Here is a 17,521-nt window from a genome sequence, read left to right on the forward strand (position 1 = left end):
AGCCAGTATCAGTATGAGTCACCTTTAAAATAAGGTTGTTAAAGCACCTGTTTAGGCCAGACAGAGAGGGGAAAACCTCCTTTTTGTCTATTTTAACTCATCACCGGATCAACTCTCTCTCACTGTGAATGCAGGAAATGACACCTATCAGTTCAGACTGAAACCAGCCAAAAAAACAACAATAACTGAACCAAAAATCTCCACTCGTCTCCTTGAGTGAAATTTGGTTGTAAAGGTCATAAAGCATTTCATTTCTACAACAGAAACCACATCCAAGATGTTACTTTCAGGGAGTGGATCAAATGCTTTGTCTGCCATACATCCTACACTTGATATCTAGCATGCAACGATATTATATTTCTATTTAGAATTAACAGTAAATCAAACTGAGCAGCTGTTCAGCATCTTATTCACTGACTGTCTGTGCTGCAGGAAAGTCGTTGGCAGCTGTTTAAATGGTCAAAAGCACAATTCAAGACTGGTTTGTAGAATGAGTGGAGAGCGAAGCAGTGATAGTGGGGCGCTGTCTGTACAGAGCAGGGGCTGCATGAAGCACGTGGAGCAGTGTGGCCTGTGGGATGTGTTACCTCTGTGGTTTTGAAAGTGCTAAAAGCTGACGTACATTACTGCATTGTGTGCACAACCTGGCAAAGGCACTCACAAACACACACCCTTTCACACACACTTGCACAAACATAGATGTACCCCACCCAACACACAGTATCGCCCACCATCCACCATGTGTTACATACAGGTCGAGAGAGTCATTGCCCCTTATAGAGTTACAAACCAGGAAGTACAAACACTTTGTGCACAGGGCTGGTTTAAGCAGATATTAGATGTTGGCATCACTCATATTCAGGCTGGGTTCTTCCCTGTTATTTGGGAACATAATGGAATTGGAAAAATTGTGCACAAACAAGGGAAAAGCTTGTTCACTCTCACTTGCAGGAAACTTTAACAAGGTTGCCATCTAGTGGTGCAAAAGCAAAACTCGGGAATCTCAATTTAAAGTAACTGTCAGATGACATTGTGTTATTACATTGCTGATAGGAGGTTGTAGACAGACCAACAAAGCCCTTAAAAATCTTTTAAAAGGAAAGTAAGTCATTATTGGAATCATTATTTCCTACCAGTTTGACTCCATAAACATTAAAAGCCACAGAGGGACCAAACAATAACACACTGGTGATTTTATTATGAAGTCCACTCCAAGTTGGTACACTGTTTCCTCCAGATAAGCCTCAATGTTTTTATTAATTGCCAAATTATTTGCTTTAATTACAATAGTGTAATAACAATCACAGTCAATCTGTCAAATGTCACAGTGCCCCCAAGTAACAAAGGAACAACTTACCTTTTCCTGTCTTTGTGAGGTTTGTGGAAACTGTGCGGGGAAAAAAAGGATTTATTTACATGAAAGATGTTGGGGAAAAAATGTTGTAATGGTTCTATTCAGACTGAAGAGTTTATTTCTAAAACAGGATAAAGAGTCAGGACACCTGATCAGTTTCTGAGACAAAGAATTAGGTTACCATTCTCAATGAAAAAACAATTTCTTTATGTTTTTAGGTTTAAGTAAAGTTACTTTCGGGGAGTAGATCAAATGCTTTATCTGTAAAGGTGATGTTTAAGAAATTAGCTTTAGCTTTTTCACCATTTAGTTAACAAAACCCCCATTTTTATTTATTACTTTTAGTTATCTGTTTGAACTATTAACTAATTACTTTCAGCTCACTATTTGGTTTATCCATTACCTTTGACTCGCTATTTAAAACATGTTATACTTTTAGCTGAAGTGTAATCCATTACTCTCAGCTAACTATTACAGGACCTATTACATTACTTTAGCAAACTAGCCTATTTCAGAAGTTTATCCATTTCTTTCAGATAACTAGTCCAGTCAAAATGTTTATCCATGACTTTTAGCTCAACCAGTTAAAGTGTTTATCCGTTTCCTTTAGCTAATTAGCATATTTCATGTGTTTATCCATTACTTTTAGGCAAACCAGTTCAAGTGTTTATCCATTTCTTTTTGCTAACGGGCCTATTTCAAGTGTTTATCCATTTGTTTTAGATAACTAATCCATTTAAAATGTTAATTCATTACTTTTAGCTAACCAGTTCAGACATCCTTGCTAACTACAACAGTCTTCATGCTCTCTTAATTAGTGGCCAGTTACAGAAAATTAATTGTTTGGATATGTTTTTTTCTCTTTTTTTGTTTTTGCTTTGACACGACCCCACTATCTTACCTCTTGGTAACAGCAGAAGCACCTCTGGTTGGCAATCACTGACATCATGAGACTAACTTGTTGCTAAAACCGTTTTAAGGAACATTAAAAGCAGCTACATCATGCAGACTTGGTGGAATTAATGACACGCTTCAATGTCATGCCAACTACTATTTTTCAGCGCGTTTTTTTAAAATGATTATCTTCTTGTGAAACTCAGTTTATCCATGACTCTCTACTCACTCACTGCAATAACACCTGAAGCAGCAACAGTGCTCATTTCAGGCTATTTTGAGCTTTAAATATTTGCATTGGTTAGTCATAGATCATTTAAAAAAAGCCACCAAGGCGAAGTTATGCCACTCGCAGGGTCTGAGAGTGAAATAGTAAAGTCACTGGAGTGGGCTGTGGAGGAAATGAGTTTCCTATTGTGTAACTTTCTGGTGAGGTTACTGTACCACCCACAGTCTTCATACATCATAACAGTGCCAAAAGAAACCACGCCAGTCTGGAGAGCTGAGCCACAAACTTCAGGTATTATTTGTGAGAAAACATCCGATATCCTGACTCAATGTCTCCAGGATGCACACAGTAAAAATAAGCAGTGAGGAAGCAGCAGGTATAGTCTCAGGTTTTATTTCTGATCCACTTCTAACTTCAGCACCAGTACAGGAAACTAATTCTCTTACAGGTAGTAAAAAGGTGAATACTGTTCAAAACACTGACACTGAAGACATGATTATTAAATTGAAAGAGCTAAAACAGCAAGAGACAACTGAGCTAAGTGTTTTTTACTTCAATGTCGGCATTTATTAACATTTAGACCTTATAATCGTCTGTATATACAGATAACTTTACTGTAAAGTTTAATTGTTAATAGAAAATATGTTTTTTCCTGATAAATGAGTTTTTCTACAAAATTAAACCTTACTGTACACAGCCCACGCAGGCCTACATTAATATTTTCCCAAATAAAAAGCTAAACTCTGCTAAGGCTGGTGCTCCCTACAGTTCACATACTGTACAACAATGCAAACACACACACACACACGCAGAAATACACAACACTGGCACGCACAAACAGTGACTCACAGCTGCAGGGTTCGTCCACACAGGAATCTGTTGGCCGATGTTAACCACCGAACACATGAAGGTTACAGGTCGACCACCCCTCCCTGTCCCGCACAACACAGCAGCTATATATGACAAACCTTTCATTCTTTCCCCACTCAAACCATCCTTTCAGCCTGAGTCACAACGGGGCTGGTTCACTAAAAGTCACATTTTAGCCTCAGTCCCCCTGCTTCTGTTTGATTTACTGTAATTTGCAAGTCTAGTTCGAAATTGGCTCGGCATCCTTTTAATCATCCTTTCTCTCTGTTCGACGACCACGGATGACGTGATGTGGTGTCCATTCGGAGGTCCACAGCAATCAGGCCGCAGTGGCGAAGAACAGCTGATTTTCGGCCTCCTTGAAGGCCCTGAAAAACTATTTTCTCAATCAGCTGTGAGCGACAGAGGCCTACGTGAAGAAAAAACATTGCGCCGAGGTCAGGACAGTTTTGGTGAGTTCTGTGTTTGTGCTTTTGTCTGTGGTTTGAAGTGTACTGGACTCAGATGGGAAAACATACATACCGCCCAATCAGAGTTTCAGTTAATCTGGTGACACTATTCTAGAATATAGTTAAGCATTTCTTAGGTAACGTTTGTGCTGTTGTTGAATGGGAACTAATCTATTCCCCACTGATAACTGATTTATCGATCTGTTTAACTTTAGATTAGTTGATTTAGTAGATTTTCTGAATAAGGTTCATTTATCTTATGACACAAGATTGCACAATGAAATGCAGGTAGTGGTTTCTTTATGCTACACAAGAAAAACTATTATTTATGGTGGAGGGCGGAGGATGAGTGGAGGAGTCTCACAGCCTGAGGAAAGAAGCTGCAGCTGAAGTCTGACGGTGCAGCAGCGGGTACATCTGTAGTCATGTAGAGCAAACTCTACTCAGGCTAGATATAGCAGCCTAAATTAAAATATATACATATATATGTATAATTTACCACACTGTTTAACATCTGAGAATTGACCTCATCTCTCCTTCTCACACACACACACACACACACAACAGCCACAACCTTTTTCAGATACAGAGCATCACTTCAGCCCGACCACTGGACCTCCATACCTCCTGGTTTTTATCAAAGCAACTTTTCTACTGTAAGTGTAAGGCCTAGCATTAAATAACGTGGTTTTAGTTCTGTTTACTTCGCAGTAAATGACGAGAAAAATTTGTGTCTACATGTCTTCACAGCTCGTGGGAGCAGAACCAGCAGCGTTGGCTCAGTTCTGTGAAAGCTCTGTTCCCGTCCTCTGCACGCTGAGCTGGAGGGCACGGTGCTGAGCAGCTAGGTCAGGCTCAGAGCTCCGCTGGACCTTCATCAAAGCAGCGGTGACGCCGGGCTCCAAATCAGTCTGGACAGACAGAGAGAGGGACGCACACAGTTAGGAGGTCAGCTTTGTCCCAAGAAACTTTCCACAGCGTTTCATTTTCCCATTCATTCGTCACGCGGATCCTTCCTGAGCAGTTTGCGTGTCCTGTCGGCCTTTTCCTGACAGCACACACCTGAGATTTCACAGGAGCTCGAGCGCCGTTTTGTTTTTCAGTGTTTTTTCCCTTTTCAGTGATGAGAACGTGAACATCAGCACCATCTAAATTTCATCTGATACTTCACATGTTCAAAATGTGGACTGATGATTGATGCATGTCATCAACTCATGTGGCCAAAGATAATTTCTTTTAATTGATGACCATTTAGATTACAGCTGCAACTTGCATGCAACGTGCATGAGTTGGAAGTTGGTGCACACAGAATGTAAGGAAAACAGTCTCAACAGGAGCACCCAGTGAAGAGTGAGCTCCCCAAGGCAAAAATGTCACAACGTCACGGGCCGGGGGTGCAATTACTTGATATCAATCCCACGCAAGAATGCAAAAGTAAACACGGCAGGCACGTACACGTCTGCATGCACACACAGAGTCCCCAGAACGCCCACTGACATCCATGCAGACCACATGCAGGAATTCCAAAGCCAGAACGAAGTCCCTGCCACACCTCAATGTACATGTGGCAGCAACGTGAGTTATTTAGAGGTGGCTCGCGTAGAGAGAGCTGAATCAACAGCCTAAAAGCCAATTAGAGCAAGAGCGACGAGTTAACTCAGCTGTGCTGGACAGAGAATCAATGGACTCTGCAGAGGCCAAAACATGTTTCAAAAAGAGAAAAATGGCTAAAAAAGGTTAAAGATTTTTTGCAGTGTGGTATGCAGCACCTTCACCATGTTAACAGCTTGGTGTGCTGCTGCTGTCTTCTTTTTTTAATCTCTAAGGGGCAGTCAGTGCAAGCCTCAGTCTGGTCCTCACAGGCCAGCATGGTCACTCCCCTGCACTTCCTGTGGTGCTACTGAAAACATTTACTCACACGAATGAAAGGCTTATCTGTGGATAACTTCCTGTCCTTGTAGCTGTGCCACCACCGTACCTTATAGTCTGTACATCTCCACCCGGCCACGCCAAAAAAGAAAATCACGGAAACACGGACACAAATAGACCTGCAGAATTTTACTGGAAGAGCCTCAGGCCTCGGCCTGCTTCCCAGCCGCGATTGAAGCAGGCCGAGGCCGAGTGACGCCCACTGATTCAGAAGGAACCACCGAAGCCTCTGTGGCCAGATCGCGGTTCAACTGCCGCCGCAGACATCACAACTTTTCGGGCCATCCGTGGTGGGTTTCTTTGCAGCTGAACACCTCGGACGCACTTTAAATATTTGTCAACATAGAGTTTTACTTTCAGACAGCTGCTGGAAACTAAACGATCTGCAGCTTTGTCCTCATTCAGAGAAGAAGTGTCGATTGACCCAAATATACAGTCACATCTAGCGGCATCTCAGCCATGCAGATAGTTTGGGCTTTACAGAACATGAGTCCTACAAGACCACAAAACAATCTGCCAAAACATAGTTCCGGTATTTATGGCTTTTCCTCTGTCTTCTTACTTATTTGAAGTTGGCGTCACCCTTCTCCAGGCTCAGCTGGAGAAGGGTGACGCTGCATACTTTCATGTACCAATCACGATTACGCAACCTTTAAATCAAAATGTGATGATCGTTGTTTTTTGATTATGCTGCCAGACGACTTTTTGATCGCATCACTTTTTGTCTTTCCAGAGACTTTAAAAAAGTTTGATTGACTGGTTTGGTTGACTTTTTGGTATAAAGTAGTTGCGCAGGATTAGCCACATTAACAAGGACGGTTCCTGGAAGTTGGGGTTAGTGTTAAATTTGATGCTCATATTGGTCATGACACATTTGAACACACACATCCTGTGAAATTAAAGGTGTGAAAAGTCTGATGCGTGTGACAATATTCACAAAATGGCCTCTGGAAGCTCCGACAAAATGAATCAGCTCCAAATAAGGCTTTGAGACGGTTGCATCAGAGCTGCAGCACAGCTCTCTTCCCTTAAACAGCGATCTGCATCACATCACAGTAAAAGCCTGTGTTCTCTGGCACATCTCAGCCGGGCCATGACGAGGAATTACAGTACGTGTGTGTCTGTACAGTCGAGTGTGAGAAGGGGTGTTGTTATCAGCTGGGCAGGCTTTCAACTTCTGTTCCCCCTCGTCTCTGCTCCCTCCTCAAGGCCCCTCATGTCTGTCTTCCCCCGGGGTCTGAGGGATTAGACAGAGAAAGGGGGTCTTTTCTTCTGGCTGCTAACTCAAGACAATCAGTGCAGCCACTTGTTATTCTGCTCAGGATCCACGAAGTTGGAAAATGAGGAAACTTGGAATGTCTCAAGCTAGTGAAATCTATTTTTGCAGTGACCCAGCTGCAATCTATCCAAGATAAGTCATGACTGAATTTTGGCCACAGATACTTGAGCAAGACCCGGTTCAACACAACACCATCAATCACATGCAGATATAGCAATTAGGACTGTGAGGACCGTCCCTAACCCATCTTATGAGTTATGGATGTGAGAAAAACACAAACGCTCTTAAATCTACTGCGTGATTGAGGGCTTTGTTGTGTGCCACCCATGGGAGCCAATGTTGGTTTTGGTGAAATGACGAGGAATGTAGGAATCGAGGCGATGTGTCAGTGGGTTTCCGTCTTCAAGACATCAGGAAAGTGGGCGTGGATGCCCTCTGCTTTGTTATCGCACAAACATACAAAGAGGAGGTGGAGAGGGAGGAAAGTCATTAAACTTCTGATTGAGGTCTGCTTAGGAAATGCTTTGCTCTAGATGAATTTGACTGTTTGGACAGCTTTTAAGGGTCCACGCAGGTATGGCAAAATATTAAATGTACGCTATATTCATCAGGGTTTCTGCTCCAACTCTGGTTGGCTCTTGTGACACAGGCTAAATCGAGAGCAGCCCTGAGACCGTCCTGACCTTGAGAAATCAGCTCCCACTTTTGTTTTCCTTCCTCTACGGCCGCGACTTTTGTTTGACCGATGAGAGCGCCGACGTCAGCCAAGGCTCCTGTCATTGCCGCAGCCTGTTTGGTTTTCCCTGTCTCTCCTCGGTGGGCAGAAAATTTGCGATAAAGGGGAAGTGGGCAGCTCTCCACACATGCCACACTGCGCTGGCAGCACGCCGTTTCCGTGACACCCGGCGGGGATTGAGGGAAAGGTGTTAACAGGAGTCAAGGGAGTGTTGATGACCCGTGACTAAGCATCCACCCTGCCACCCCTGTGTGGAAAGTGGCTGTGAGCTGACCTTCATGGTGTGCTGTCAGAGAGACGTGAGGCATTTCATGGTTTGTTCACTTGTGCACCTTCGCCATGTTCTCTTCCTCTGAGATTTCTTCCACACTGCAAACGGCTGAAACAGCCGAATTTCGCAAGTCTCCTTTATGTCTCCAGAACATATAGTTACAACAGAGAATAATCTTTTTTCGGGTTTTGAAAAGCCTTTTTGGCCTCAATGGACCATTATTGCCAATGAGTCAATTTTGGTTTCGACTGCACTTTTCTGACTTTCTTAAACCTGACACACCCAGACTCCAGTCGGCTGCTGGGCTGCCATTGAGTGTCTGCTACTGTTGGAAGTAGCCGACTGTAATCAGTTGCCATTATGCCAATTAAGAATGTTTGAATCAGCAGTTAACGAGATGGCTGGTTTGATTGATTTCAACCACTTACTGTGGTTTCTTCTTATATGTTATTTTCTTCAAGGTTTACAGTACCAGGTCAAACTTTTTAATCACACATGTTCTCAATTTTTGGCAATGTTTTTGGGATTACGACTTCTTGGACATTAACTTATTTCATGCAAAACATACATACATGGTAGTTGTCAGTCTTTGTGGTTGGCAGTCAGACTTAAGCTTCTTTATACCTGCAATAGCTCATTTTTTTGGCCACTTGGGGGCAGCAGAAACACGGTTTGATTAGCAGTGAGATACAGCGTTATCAGTTGATACACAGTCAGAAGATATGGAGCAACATTAGCATTCATTTGGCGTCGTATTTGTGTCCACCTGTCGTTATAATATTTTCTTTCCTTTTAGCTCTGTTTTGGTCTCCACCAGCTCCAGGGGGAAATGTCTGGCTCTTTAGCTGTTCAATGAGCCACTATGTTGTAATTTGTCTTGTTTGGTAGCGTACAGTTTTTTATAGCTTTGCGCCTAGAAATGATGCTGATGAGAGCGGTCGGAGTGAACCAAAACAATGAAGCTGTGGTCCGGAAAAACCAAAACAATGAGCTGAAAGTCACTGAAATGCTCCAGAGAGCTGAGGGTGCAGAGCTGGGTGATAATTCTCTGTGCGGTTGTCACTATAATCGACCCCTATCATGTAAACACATCATGTGATCTGCTGTCAATATAAAAATCTTAAACTACAGCAGCTTTAAGTACAAACTTTAACAGAAACAAACATACTCTAGAAGTCAATTCCTCTGAGGTTTGTTGTCAGGGCTCATAAAATCCTCGGATGTTTTCTCTAACCAGAAGAAATGTGAACATTATAATCACTCCAATGACAACAGGCACTCAAGACTTGGCAAGCACAGCAGGCCACAAGATAAACAATGCACTGCATATCAGCTGCATGTTTTTCTCCTACGAGAGCGATCCTGCAATGAAGAGAGCCCCATAGAGAAGCCTGTATTATGTTGAAAAGCTCAGCCTGTTTGTTGTCGCTCTTTTCTATAGCTCTGCTTCACATTCACGCAGTTACACAGTCGCTCCTGAGAGCCGCCCAGAAAAACCTCAGTTTTCTGCTGAACTCTGAGGCCTTTAGGATCAACTTCAGGAATTTCTCAGGAATTGCTCAAAGTGCTTCTCATTCACTTTCTTCACCCACGTTTTCCTGAGCTACTGGGCCATTGAAATTGGCGAGGGGAAACCCACTAACAGATACTCTCATAACAGGAGCTGCAGTATTTTTGATGACATGCTCTAATTTACTCTTTTGCAACCACCCCTTGCACTTCCCAGAATGCCTTTGGAAAACCACGAGAGCATAGGCATGACCCCGTTGCACACAGCTGCTGCAAACACTGGTCTTTTACCAGTGCTGTTTTCTGTTTTATGTGGATTAAATCAAATTGTAATTAAACGGCACCTCATCAAAAACCGAAAATGCGTCTTGCGAAGTCATGTCAGATGAGTGAGCGCGGCTTCAAGGAGTGAACGTGGTGCTCTTGTGGGCTGCGAAGCTGCAGACGTGGGACTCACCGTCGGTGCAGATGAAGCACTTGCAGAGACACACACACAGACACAGGAGGAGGACCGCCGCCACACCGCACACTGAGAGCAGGATGACCATGGCTGGACCCACTACGGCACACAAACACACACTTAAACTCACTCCACTGTTTACGTTTTAAAATTACTATGTGTAGGTTTATGACATCTGGACTAAACATGTTAGATGATGTGGTGCGAGGGAAATAATCCTTCTCGTACGCTGCAACATTACAGGATTCAGGACCCCATCAAAGCAGCCACAATTGCCCCTGATGAAAATAGCTGAGACTACACACATGTGGAAAACAAAAGCCTTCTCTGGACTGCACCTCAGCACACAAGGACAGGAAGCCAAAATTGTTTTTACACATTTTTGACAATATTTTGAGACAGTACTGGTACCGTAGGTAGCTTTGCCTCTGGCCTGATTGTGCAGCTAATCTTCCCCTTGACAATCAACATAATCTTATATTTACACTCGTACCTGCGATGTATTATTTACTGAAGTGATTACACATGATGTTAGTCATATTGATGAAATGTTACCCATGTATCCGAGGTGATGCAAGGCGTTTGAGAAAAATGAGACAGAAAAGGCTCAAAAATCACAAACAATTCACTGTGAAGTTCACCTGGATGATTGCTGGTGAATGTTGTTCTACACACACCTGCTCAATATATCCTCGACTGCCAGCCGCTGTGGAGCTATCAGAGTTTGGGAGCATTAGTTCAGCAGATGAAAGTACGTATGTTCACCCGCCAGGTGTTTCCACTGATTAGACCTTCCTGCAGGACTGTGTGAGTGTGCACAGCCTCTGCTTGATCTCCCTCTAACGCCTGCATTCAAAACTGTGGCTGGTTGAGGTGGAGCTCATTCGAACCGTGTGAGTCAAACCCCTCTTAAGGGTCACAAGATAAATATGAGGGGTCATGAGATGATTAATGGGGCAGGAAAGAAGAAACGTTTGGCTGTTTTTTGGACTTTTCTCCAAAACTTTCTTTAAAATATTGCATACTTTTACATCTTTAAGGCACAAACAGTTCAGATTAAACCATCTGAGAAGTTTATTTTACTCACCTTTTTATTGAAAGTGACCTATTTGGGAAGCCTTTTCCCACTGTTCCTCACATTAATTCCCAGCACAGCTCCATGCAGCTTCAACTAATTACCCAGAGAGAGTGATCAGGGCCTTTGTGATACGGTCGTATTGTGTTTGTGGACTAGATTCCTAACTGCAGTAATTCCCACTTGATTTATTTTAGAAACAACTGGCCAATCATAAAATCCTGACAACTTTCAACCTGATAAAAGCCCATTAGAGGAGGGTCGACTCGCTCCTCACCGTTTGTGTTGAGGGACACTGTCAGGGGCTTCTTCAGACCCGGGTGGTGTACGATGCACTTGACGGACAGGTCACTGAGCAGCCCCGATTGGAAGAACAGCGTGCTCGTCACTATCGTCGTGCCGTCGCCCTGGTCGTAGGCGGATGAAATGGGCGGGCCGAGCGTTCGGTTGTCCCCGCCGATGTTCCACGTGATCTCGGCCGTGGGCCGGGACTGGGCGGTGCAGTTTGCTTCAGTGACTCCCGAGGAGGAGGTCACATGGCTCACCTCTGGTTTGGGTAAAACTGGAGAAAGAAAGATTGGTTTTCTGATGAGTCTTGTTTTAAGTTTTAAGTGTAAGCGAGAGTCGTTTTTACGTTTGGGTCATTTCCTGTCGTTTAGTTTGGGTCGTTTTCAACATATACTGGTTCTGCTTCCTGACACTTTGTGTTCTGAGCGACCACAGATTTGTTCCCCTGCCTTCATAATGGAGATGGAGAGCCAGAGCACATCGCCTGTCAATCTGCCCCGAGGACACAATGGCACGAGTTGTCCTCGGACAGGCCGACAGAAAACAGAGGCGAAGCAGCTTTTACTAACTGTGTGGTTGTGCTTGTTTGTCTGGATCTCTGGTTCCGTCAGTTTAGGACAAAGCTTGTTTAGCAGAGCACACACACACACACACGCACACACACACACACACACTGGAGGCCTTGTGTCTAGGGAAACAGTGAGCCACTCATCTCCTCGGCTTTCTCCCAAATTAATCACCCCTTTCCCCTCAGTGGCACCCCTTCCTCGGTCAACATCGTCACTTCAGAAACACACACACGGAGGAAGATAAACAGCCACTCACGCTCCTGGAACATTCGCTCATGATGTCCAACAGAGGTGACGCTTTCGTCTTTTGAACACTGTGGATTTACGCGCCCCTCACACAGCATGGCAGCTTTCAGCATTGGCGAGGGTCAGAACAGTAGTTTAATGACTGGAATAACTCTCACCTCAGGGTTGCCTGTGGTTTGTTGATACACACCGCTTCCCTTTCCTGTACTGTGTCTTGGATACACACACACACACACTCACATTTCCTCTCAGCCGACAACATGTTGCACAGTGTGAAAGCACATGGTGCCGTAAAGGTCCAGGTAGCAGAGGAATGTTATGGATTATTATTATCCTTGTGTGTGCTCCCTATAAATAAAAAAAATACAAATATATCAGTCTAATATTGCCTTTTGTGCTGCTCTGTGTGTATTCTCTTTTTACTTTTGTGTATTTGTAATAAAGGCCAATCTGTCAACAGTCAATACAACATGCTATAAATGCTCTGGTTTCCCATAGAATTCAACATTAAGTAATAAAATTCTAATAATTTGTGACAAAGCTCCACCTGGAAATCTTTGGTAATGCGTCTGCTGTTGTCTTTTAGATGCCAGATCATGATCGTCATCAGTTCGGTGAAGCTCAGAGGCCTTAACCATCATTTAACACCCTGGTAGCGTCCGTCTTATCTTTTATTTCTTTTGTAATTGTCGGTCAGGAGTGGTGGACTGAACGGAAACGTCTCAGCGCTGACTCGCTCAGAACAATGTGTGGAAATGCCTGACATTAGTCATAAGTCTCCATTTCCAAATCAGCTTGATCAAACATGATAATTCAGTCTGATGGCATCACTGAGGTGTGTCTCCTACAGAGAGAAGGTGCAGTCCTGTACTGTACTGTACTGGCTTCTGAGGAGTCATCCACCACACAGGGAGAGACTTGATGGAGTTGCATTGTTGGAGGAGTGTTTTTTAAATCTGCTGATGTACAGCAAACAGGCGAGGAACTCACCGTACACGGAGAGGCAGGCAGTGGCGCTCCTGGTGCCGTCTGGGTACGTGTGGAACTCGCAGGTGTAGCAGGCCTCGTCCTCCGTCCTGACCGGCCGGATGGTCAGCTGGGTGTCGCCCAGGCTGCGGCTCAGGCTAACCCGACCCGCGAACTGCTCGGCTACGCTCTGGTGGCCGCGCTTGGCGTAGGAGGCCACGGCGGTGGTGTCGCCCTGCTCGGCCGTCTTCCTCCACAGCACCTGGTGCACCCTCTCGGGGAGGCTGTACCAGCAGGACAGGGTGGACGGCTGCCCGCTCACGGCCGTCTTGTTGCCCTCCAGGCGCACTTTGCCTGGGACAAAAGACATGCTGCTGTTATTGATATTCTACATCAAGAAAATGAAGACGACACACTGTGCCATTATGTGACCGTATGTTTGCTGTGTGTGGGTTATTTCTGCTGACAGAAAACTTTACAGGCCTGCTGCTTGTGTCTGGGAGTAGTAAAAATGTGTATGCACATGTTTAACAACAGGAGGTGCCAAGGCGAGCTGGCTGGGTGGGCTTTCTCCTCTGCAGGTCTGCGAGTTCAGACCTTAACCTTCTACTTCCTGTCTCATGAGGGCTCTAGATAGAAAAAAGACTTTGTCTTTGTGGAAAAATGGACAAAAGTTCAAATGTCAGGTGTGAGCTGCAGCACTGAAAAATGCTTATTTAAGATTATAGTTTAAAATAACAGAAGCGAGGAGCCACAGCCCTAAAACAAACATGAAAAATGATTTTTCATCTTGGAACATTATTATTATTCTTATTAAAATACCCTTAACGATCTAAAACATGAATAAAGTTGTTGGCCACGATTAACGCGAGTAAGATTCCTGACACAACTGCAATCTCTCTGATGGTGGAAGTACTTTTTCATAGATTTCAATGAAAGTCAGACTGACCAGTGATGCTGATGCACGTCTGGCCTTCTTGCGGCCCCGTGGGGAAAACGTCAAAGACGCAGCGGTAGCAGCCCTCGTCATCAGGCTTCACCTGCTTGATGGTGATGTAGCTGGCGTCGTTGTGGGAGGCGGTGAGCTGCACGTTGGGGTCCTGATGGCTGACGCGGACGGGGGCGCTTTGTTCGTACGCCAGGAGGATCTTGTTGTGCCTGTTGTGCCAGCGCACTTGCCGGACGGTGTCGCCTGTCGCCGTGGTGACGTTACAGCCCAGCAGGACGGGGCGACCTGCCTCTGCACTCAGACTGGCAGGAGCTATGACCTCACCTGAGAACAGACACCACATTACTTTTCAGTTACGGGCAGCCTGTCAGTTATAAGGCTGCTGAAAGGCTTCCCGTCCCTGCTGCAGCACAGTGATGGAGGAAGTACTGTGTCATTGAGTCAGTATTACAAATACTCTATTCCAAGTACTTCATTCAAAATCCTACTGAAGTCGTATTATCAGCAAAATACATTGAGAGCATCAGAAGTAAAAGCACTAATTCTGGAGAAAAATGGCCCCTGTGTCTCATATATTTTTATATTTTGATGTTCTGATACACACCATTGTAGTGTATTAATTCTGGAGGGTTTTTTTTATTAATCTCTACACTTGTCTAAATGAAACCATCTGGGAAGTTTAGAGGGTAAGAGTCTCTCTTTTGTGGAACTGCTCACAACTTCTTGTACACACATCTGAAACATGACAAATAGATGCTGCTTTTTAGGAATTGGTCACAAGCCAAAAAGCTAAGAAGCCACTGCTTTAATCTTTAACAGTGCATTGTATTGTGTTGTTTTTTGGACAAAATCAAATCCCTGTCGGTTAAACGTAGCATAGCAAAAGCAATATGTCTTTCTTAAACATAGTGGAGTACAAGTATAAAGCAGCAGAAAATGGAAATAGGCAAGTATTGTTAAGTTCTGCTCTTAAAGGTCCAGTGGTCTGGATTTAGTGGCATCCCTGAACTCCCCTCGCCTCACCCTCACAGCTAAAAACAGTAAAAAAAGAAATGCAAAATTCCCTCTTTTGTGTCTGTGTTTGGTTTCTCCCCTCTGGGCCACTGTAGAAACATGGCGGTGCAACATGGCGGACTCTGTGGAAGAGCACCCACGTCTTTTCAGGTGAGTATACACTGATGGAAATAAATTTATGAATATGACATAATAGACCCCCCTACATCCAATAATACAAACTGCACCTTTGAGTAAATGCAGTTCGTTACCAATGAAAAAGAGCCAACTGGATGCAGAGCAAACAAACCTTGCGTCCTGGAAACGGCCGCCCCGACTATCCAGAGCAGCAGGCACAGGGGCAGGGCAGGTCCACACATCGCACAGTCAGGCGGGGTTACCAGCTCACACTCTGACCCAGTATCACATCCAGGCTGCAGCTGCAAACACAGCACACACAGCGAGCTGAAACAGCTCTAACCACAACCGAAACCTTCAACTGGCTTGTGGCTACATCAACTTAAAAAGAAGAGGTTCAATTAGCAAAGAAGCAAGTGTGAGTGAAGAGGCCGTGATGCAGACGAACCCGTCAGCCGTCCAGTGTTGTGACTCGTTGAGCTGCTGTCGGTCAGCACAGCTGTAGCCGCATCTCACTGGCACGCTGTCTGCTGTCACGGGAAACATGAAGCCAGAGGATGACATTAGCAATGACAGCATCGTCTCAGCATCACCAGAGATCAGACCCCTCGCTGAGTCGTGAAGGAAAAACACAAAAAATGTGACAGACGAGGCTTCTTTGCAGCCATCGCTTTGGGACGCTTGTGCATCTGATGCTTGTCGTTGCCTTGGTAACACAATGTTTAAGCTTCAACAACAACAGCTGCTGACTCAAGAAACATCACCTGAGGTCTAATGGAGGTTTTAAGACACAGCATACACCCTGCCCTGGTAAGCCCATAATAATCAGGCAGCAAAACAAGCAGACACTTTGTCATCGACACTGCACCAACCTCAAGATTTCAAAATCTATACCTGGAATGCAACCTGAAGGTAATTACAGTGGTCAGATGATGATGCTGATGATGAGCCGTTAGTCATCAAGGTGATGGCAGTAAGAGTGCACACAGCAGCCGAGCTCAGCGGCCGCTTGGCTATAAACATCACACTGTGTCAAAGCTCGGGAAGATGCCAGCGTGAGTCTACTCCATATCCTGGACAAAAAGGTGGAAACAGCAGGGACCAGGCCTTTGATCAGACTCCACAAGTCAAGTGAAGTGGACTTGCTGGAACAGAGAAACCCACCTAAACCACAAGACAGACCAGGTCCAGACCTCAGAGCTTTATGGCCGTTATTTGCTCTTTTACAGTGCCAACCATCTGGCTTCAAACATGCAGCCGGCTCCTGTTGGGCAAATCGCTCTTCCACTCCAAAAACAGCAGGCTGTTACAGTGGCCCGACAAACCAATCAGCTTTTAATGCAAAACTCCCGCTGATTTAGAATAATGCAACTTCCCAGATTTGCATTTCTTCACTTAATAGTGATAGACTAAAAGCAGGCCGGCAACCAAAATCCTAAAAATCAGCTCTTAGATCCAGACGTGCTCTGAACACCACAGCTGGTTCAGTCCCAGAAGACAGATGTTATGTGAGATCTCTTGGGCAGACTGCTGAAAAAAAAGAAAATCCCACATGTATGTTATTTTACAGCAGGAGGAAAAAAGCTTTTTGAGGGAAGCCAATTCTGCAGATGTAAATCTGTCTCTTGCAAGACATGAAAATCCTAAATATTGCTAAAAGGCAAGAAAGAAAAGGAACAATGTCACCTCTAAATAAATCCTGAAAAATTGAAGACTAAGAAAAATATCAAATGACTTTAGAAATATTTCTAATAAGGGTCTAAATTAGGTTCATTAAGATGTAAGTAGATTTAAGCTTACTTTCTACCTTTGGTCAACAATGCAGGTATTTTAATTTTTTTTTATGAGGCAACAAAATACTCACAGAAATTATAGCTGTAAAACATCCACAAATAAGTTTCACCATAAAAAGTTTAAGTTCAGGCGGGTTCCTCCTAGATTTAGTTTCAAACTACAAAACTTTCAAGTTAACTAACTAATTATGCTGCAACTAAAAACCGTTTGTCCGATAAAAACACCTCCAACTCACCTGCTGACAGATGATAGTCCGCAGCAAAGAGATGCTCCCTGTGCTACGGGTAACATGAAACTGGAGCACAGCAATCCATAGCTGACTGATTTAACGACGAGTGAACTGTGTTGAGCTCCTGCTGCCGCATTTCAACCCCACACCTCTGAGGAACAGCCTCCACGCTTCCTCTGCGACTCTGAGGGAAGCAGGACCCCCAGTGGCCAAGCTGTGCACCTGCAGCTATAAGTCTGCAGCAAAGGAAGGTTTGGTGTGCTTGATAAGTCAATAAATCACCACAGTGAGATC

At 44.3% G+C, this 17,521-nt stretch overlaps 1 protein-coding gene across 5 annotated transcripts; it reads right to left on the reverse strand.

Moving 5' to 3' along the window:
* Positions 1-2,860: 2,860 nt before the first annotated feature.
* On the reverse strand, positions 2,861-17,379 carry LOC121627570 (OX-2 membrane glycoprotein-like). 5 transcript variants are annotated; one of them, XM_041966526.1, is made up of 9 exons: positions 17,234-17,373; positions 16,099-16,277; positions 15,653-15,734; positions 15,377-15,506; positions 14,074-14,397; positions 13,149-13,478; positions 11,333-11,617; positions 9,978-10,079; positions 2,861-4,707 (listed from the first exon to the last, which is right to left on the reverse strand). In XM_041966526.1, exons 4-9 carry the CDS (start codon positions 15,444-15,446, stop codon positions 4,703-4,705), a joined length of 1,116 nt encoding a protein of 371 aa, XP_041822460.1. In that variant the 5' UTR covers positions 15,447-15,506; positions 15,653-15,734; positions 16,099-16,277; positions 17,234-17,373; the 3' UTR covers positions 2,861-4,702. The 5 variants fall into 5 exon arrangements, with proteins under 5 accessions (XP_041822460.1, XP_041822456.1, XP_041822458.1 ...); XM_041966522.1 differs by lacking the exon at positions 16,099-16,277 and having other exon boundaries at positions 17,234-17,379; XM_041966524.1 differs by lacking the exon at positions 16,099-16,277 and having other exon boundaries at positions 15,653-15,731; positions 17,234-17,345.
* Between the last annotated feature and the right edge of the window lie 142 nt (positions 17,380-17,521).

Source organism: Chelmon rostratus, chromosome 24, assembly GCF_017976325.1.
Source record: "Chelmon rostratus isolate fCheRos1 chromosome 24, fCheRos1.pri, whole genome shotgun sequence".
Lineage (NCBI taxonomy): Eukaryota > Metazoa > Chordata > Actinopteri > Chaetodontiformes > Chaetodontidae > Chelmon > Chelmon rostratus.

Bases quoted from the DNA above. Each gene is read 5' to 3' on its own strand.
- LOC121627570 (XM_041966522.1), bottom strand. From the start codon at position 15,446: ATGTGTGGACCTGCCCTGCCCCTGTGCCTGCTGCTCTGGATAGTCGGG. The intron at 13,479-14,073 runs GTCAGTCTGACT...CTTTTGTCCCAG, and splicing joins GACGTGCATCAGCATCACTG to GCAAAGTGCGCCTGGAGGGC. The intron at 10,080-11,332 runs GTGAGGAGCGAG...TGTGTGCCGTAG, and splicing joins AGTGTCCCTCAACACAAACG to TGGGTCCAGCCATGGTCATC.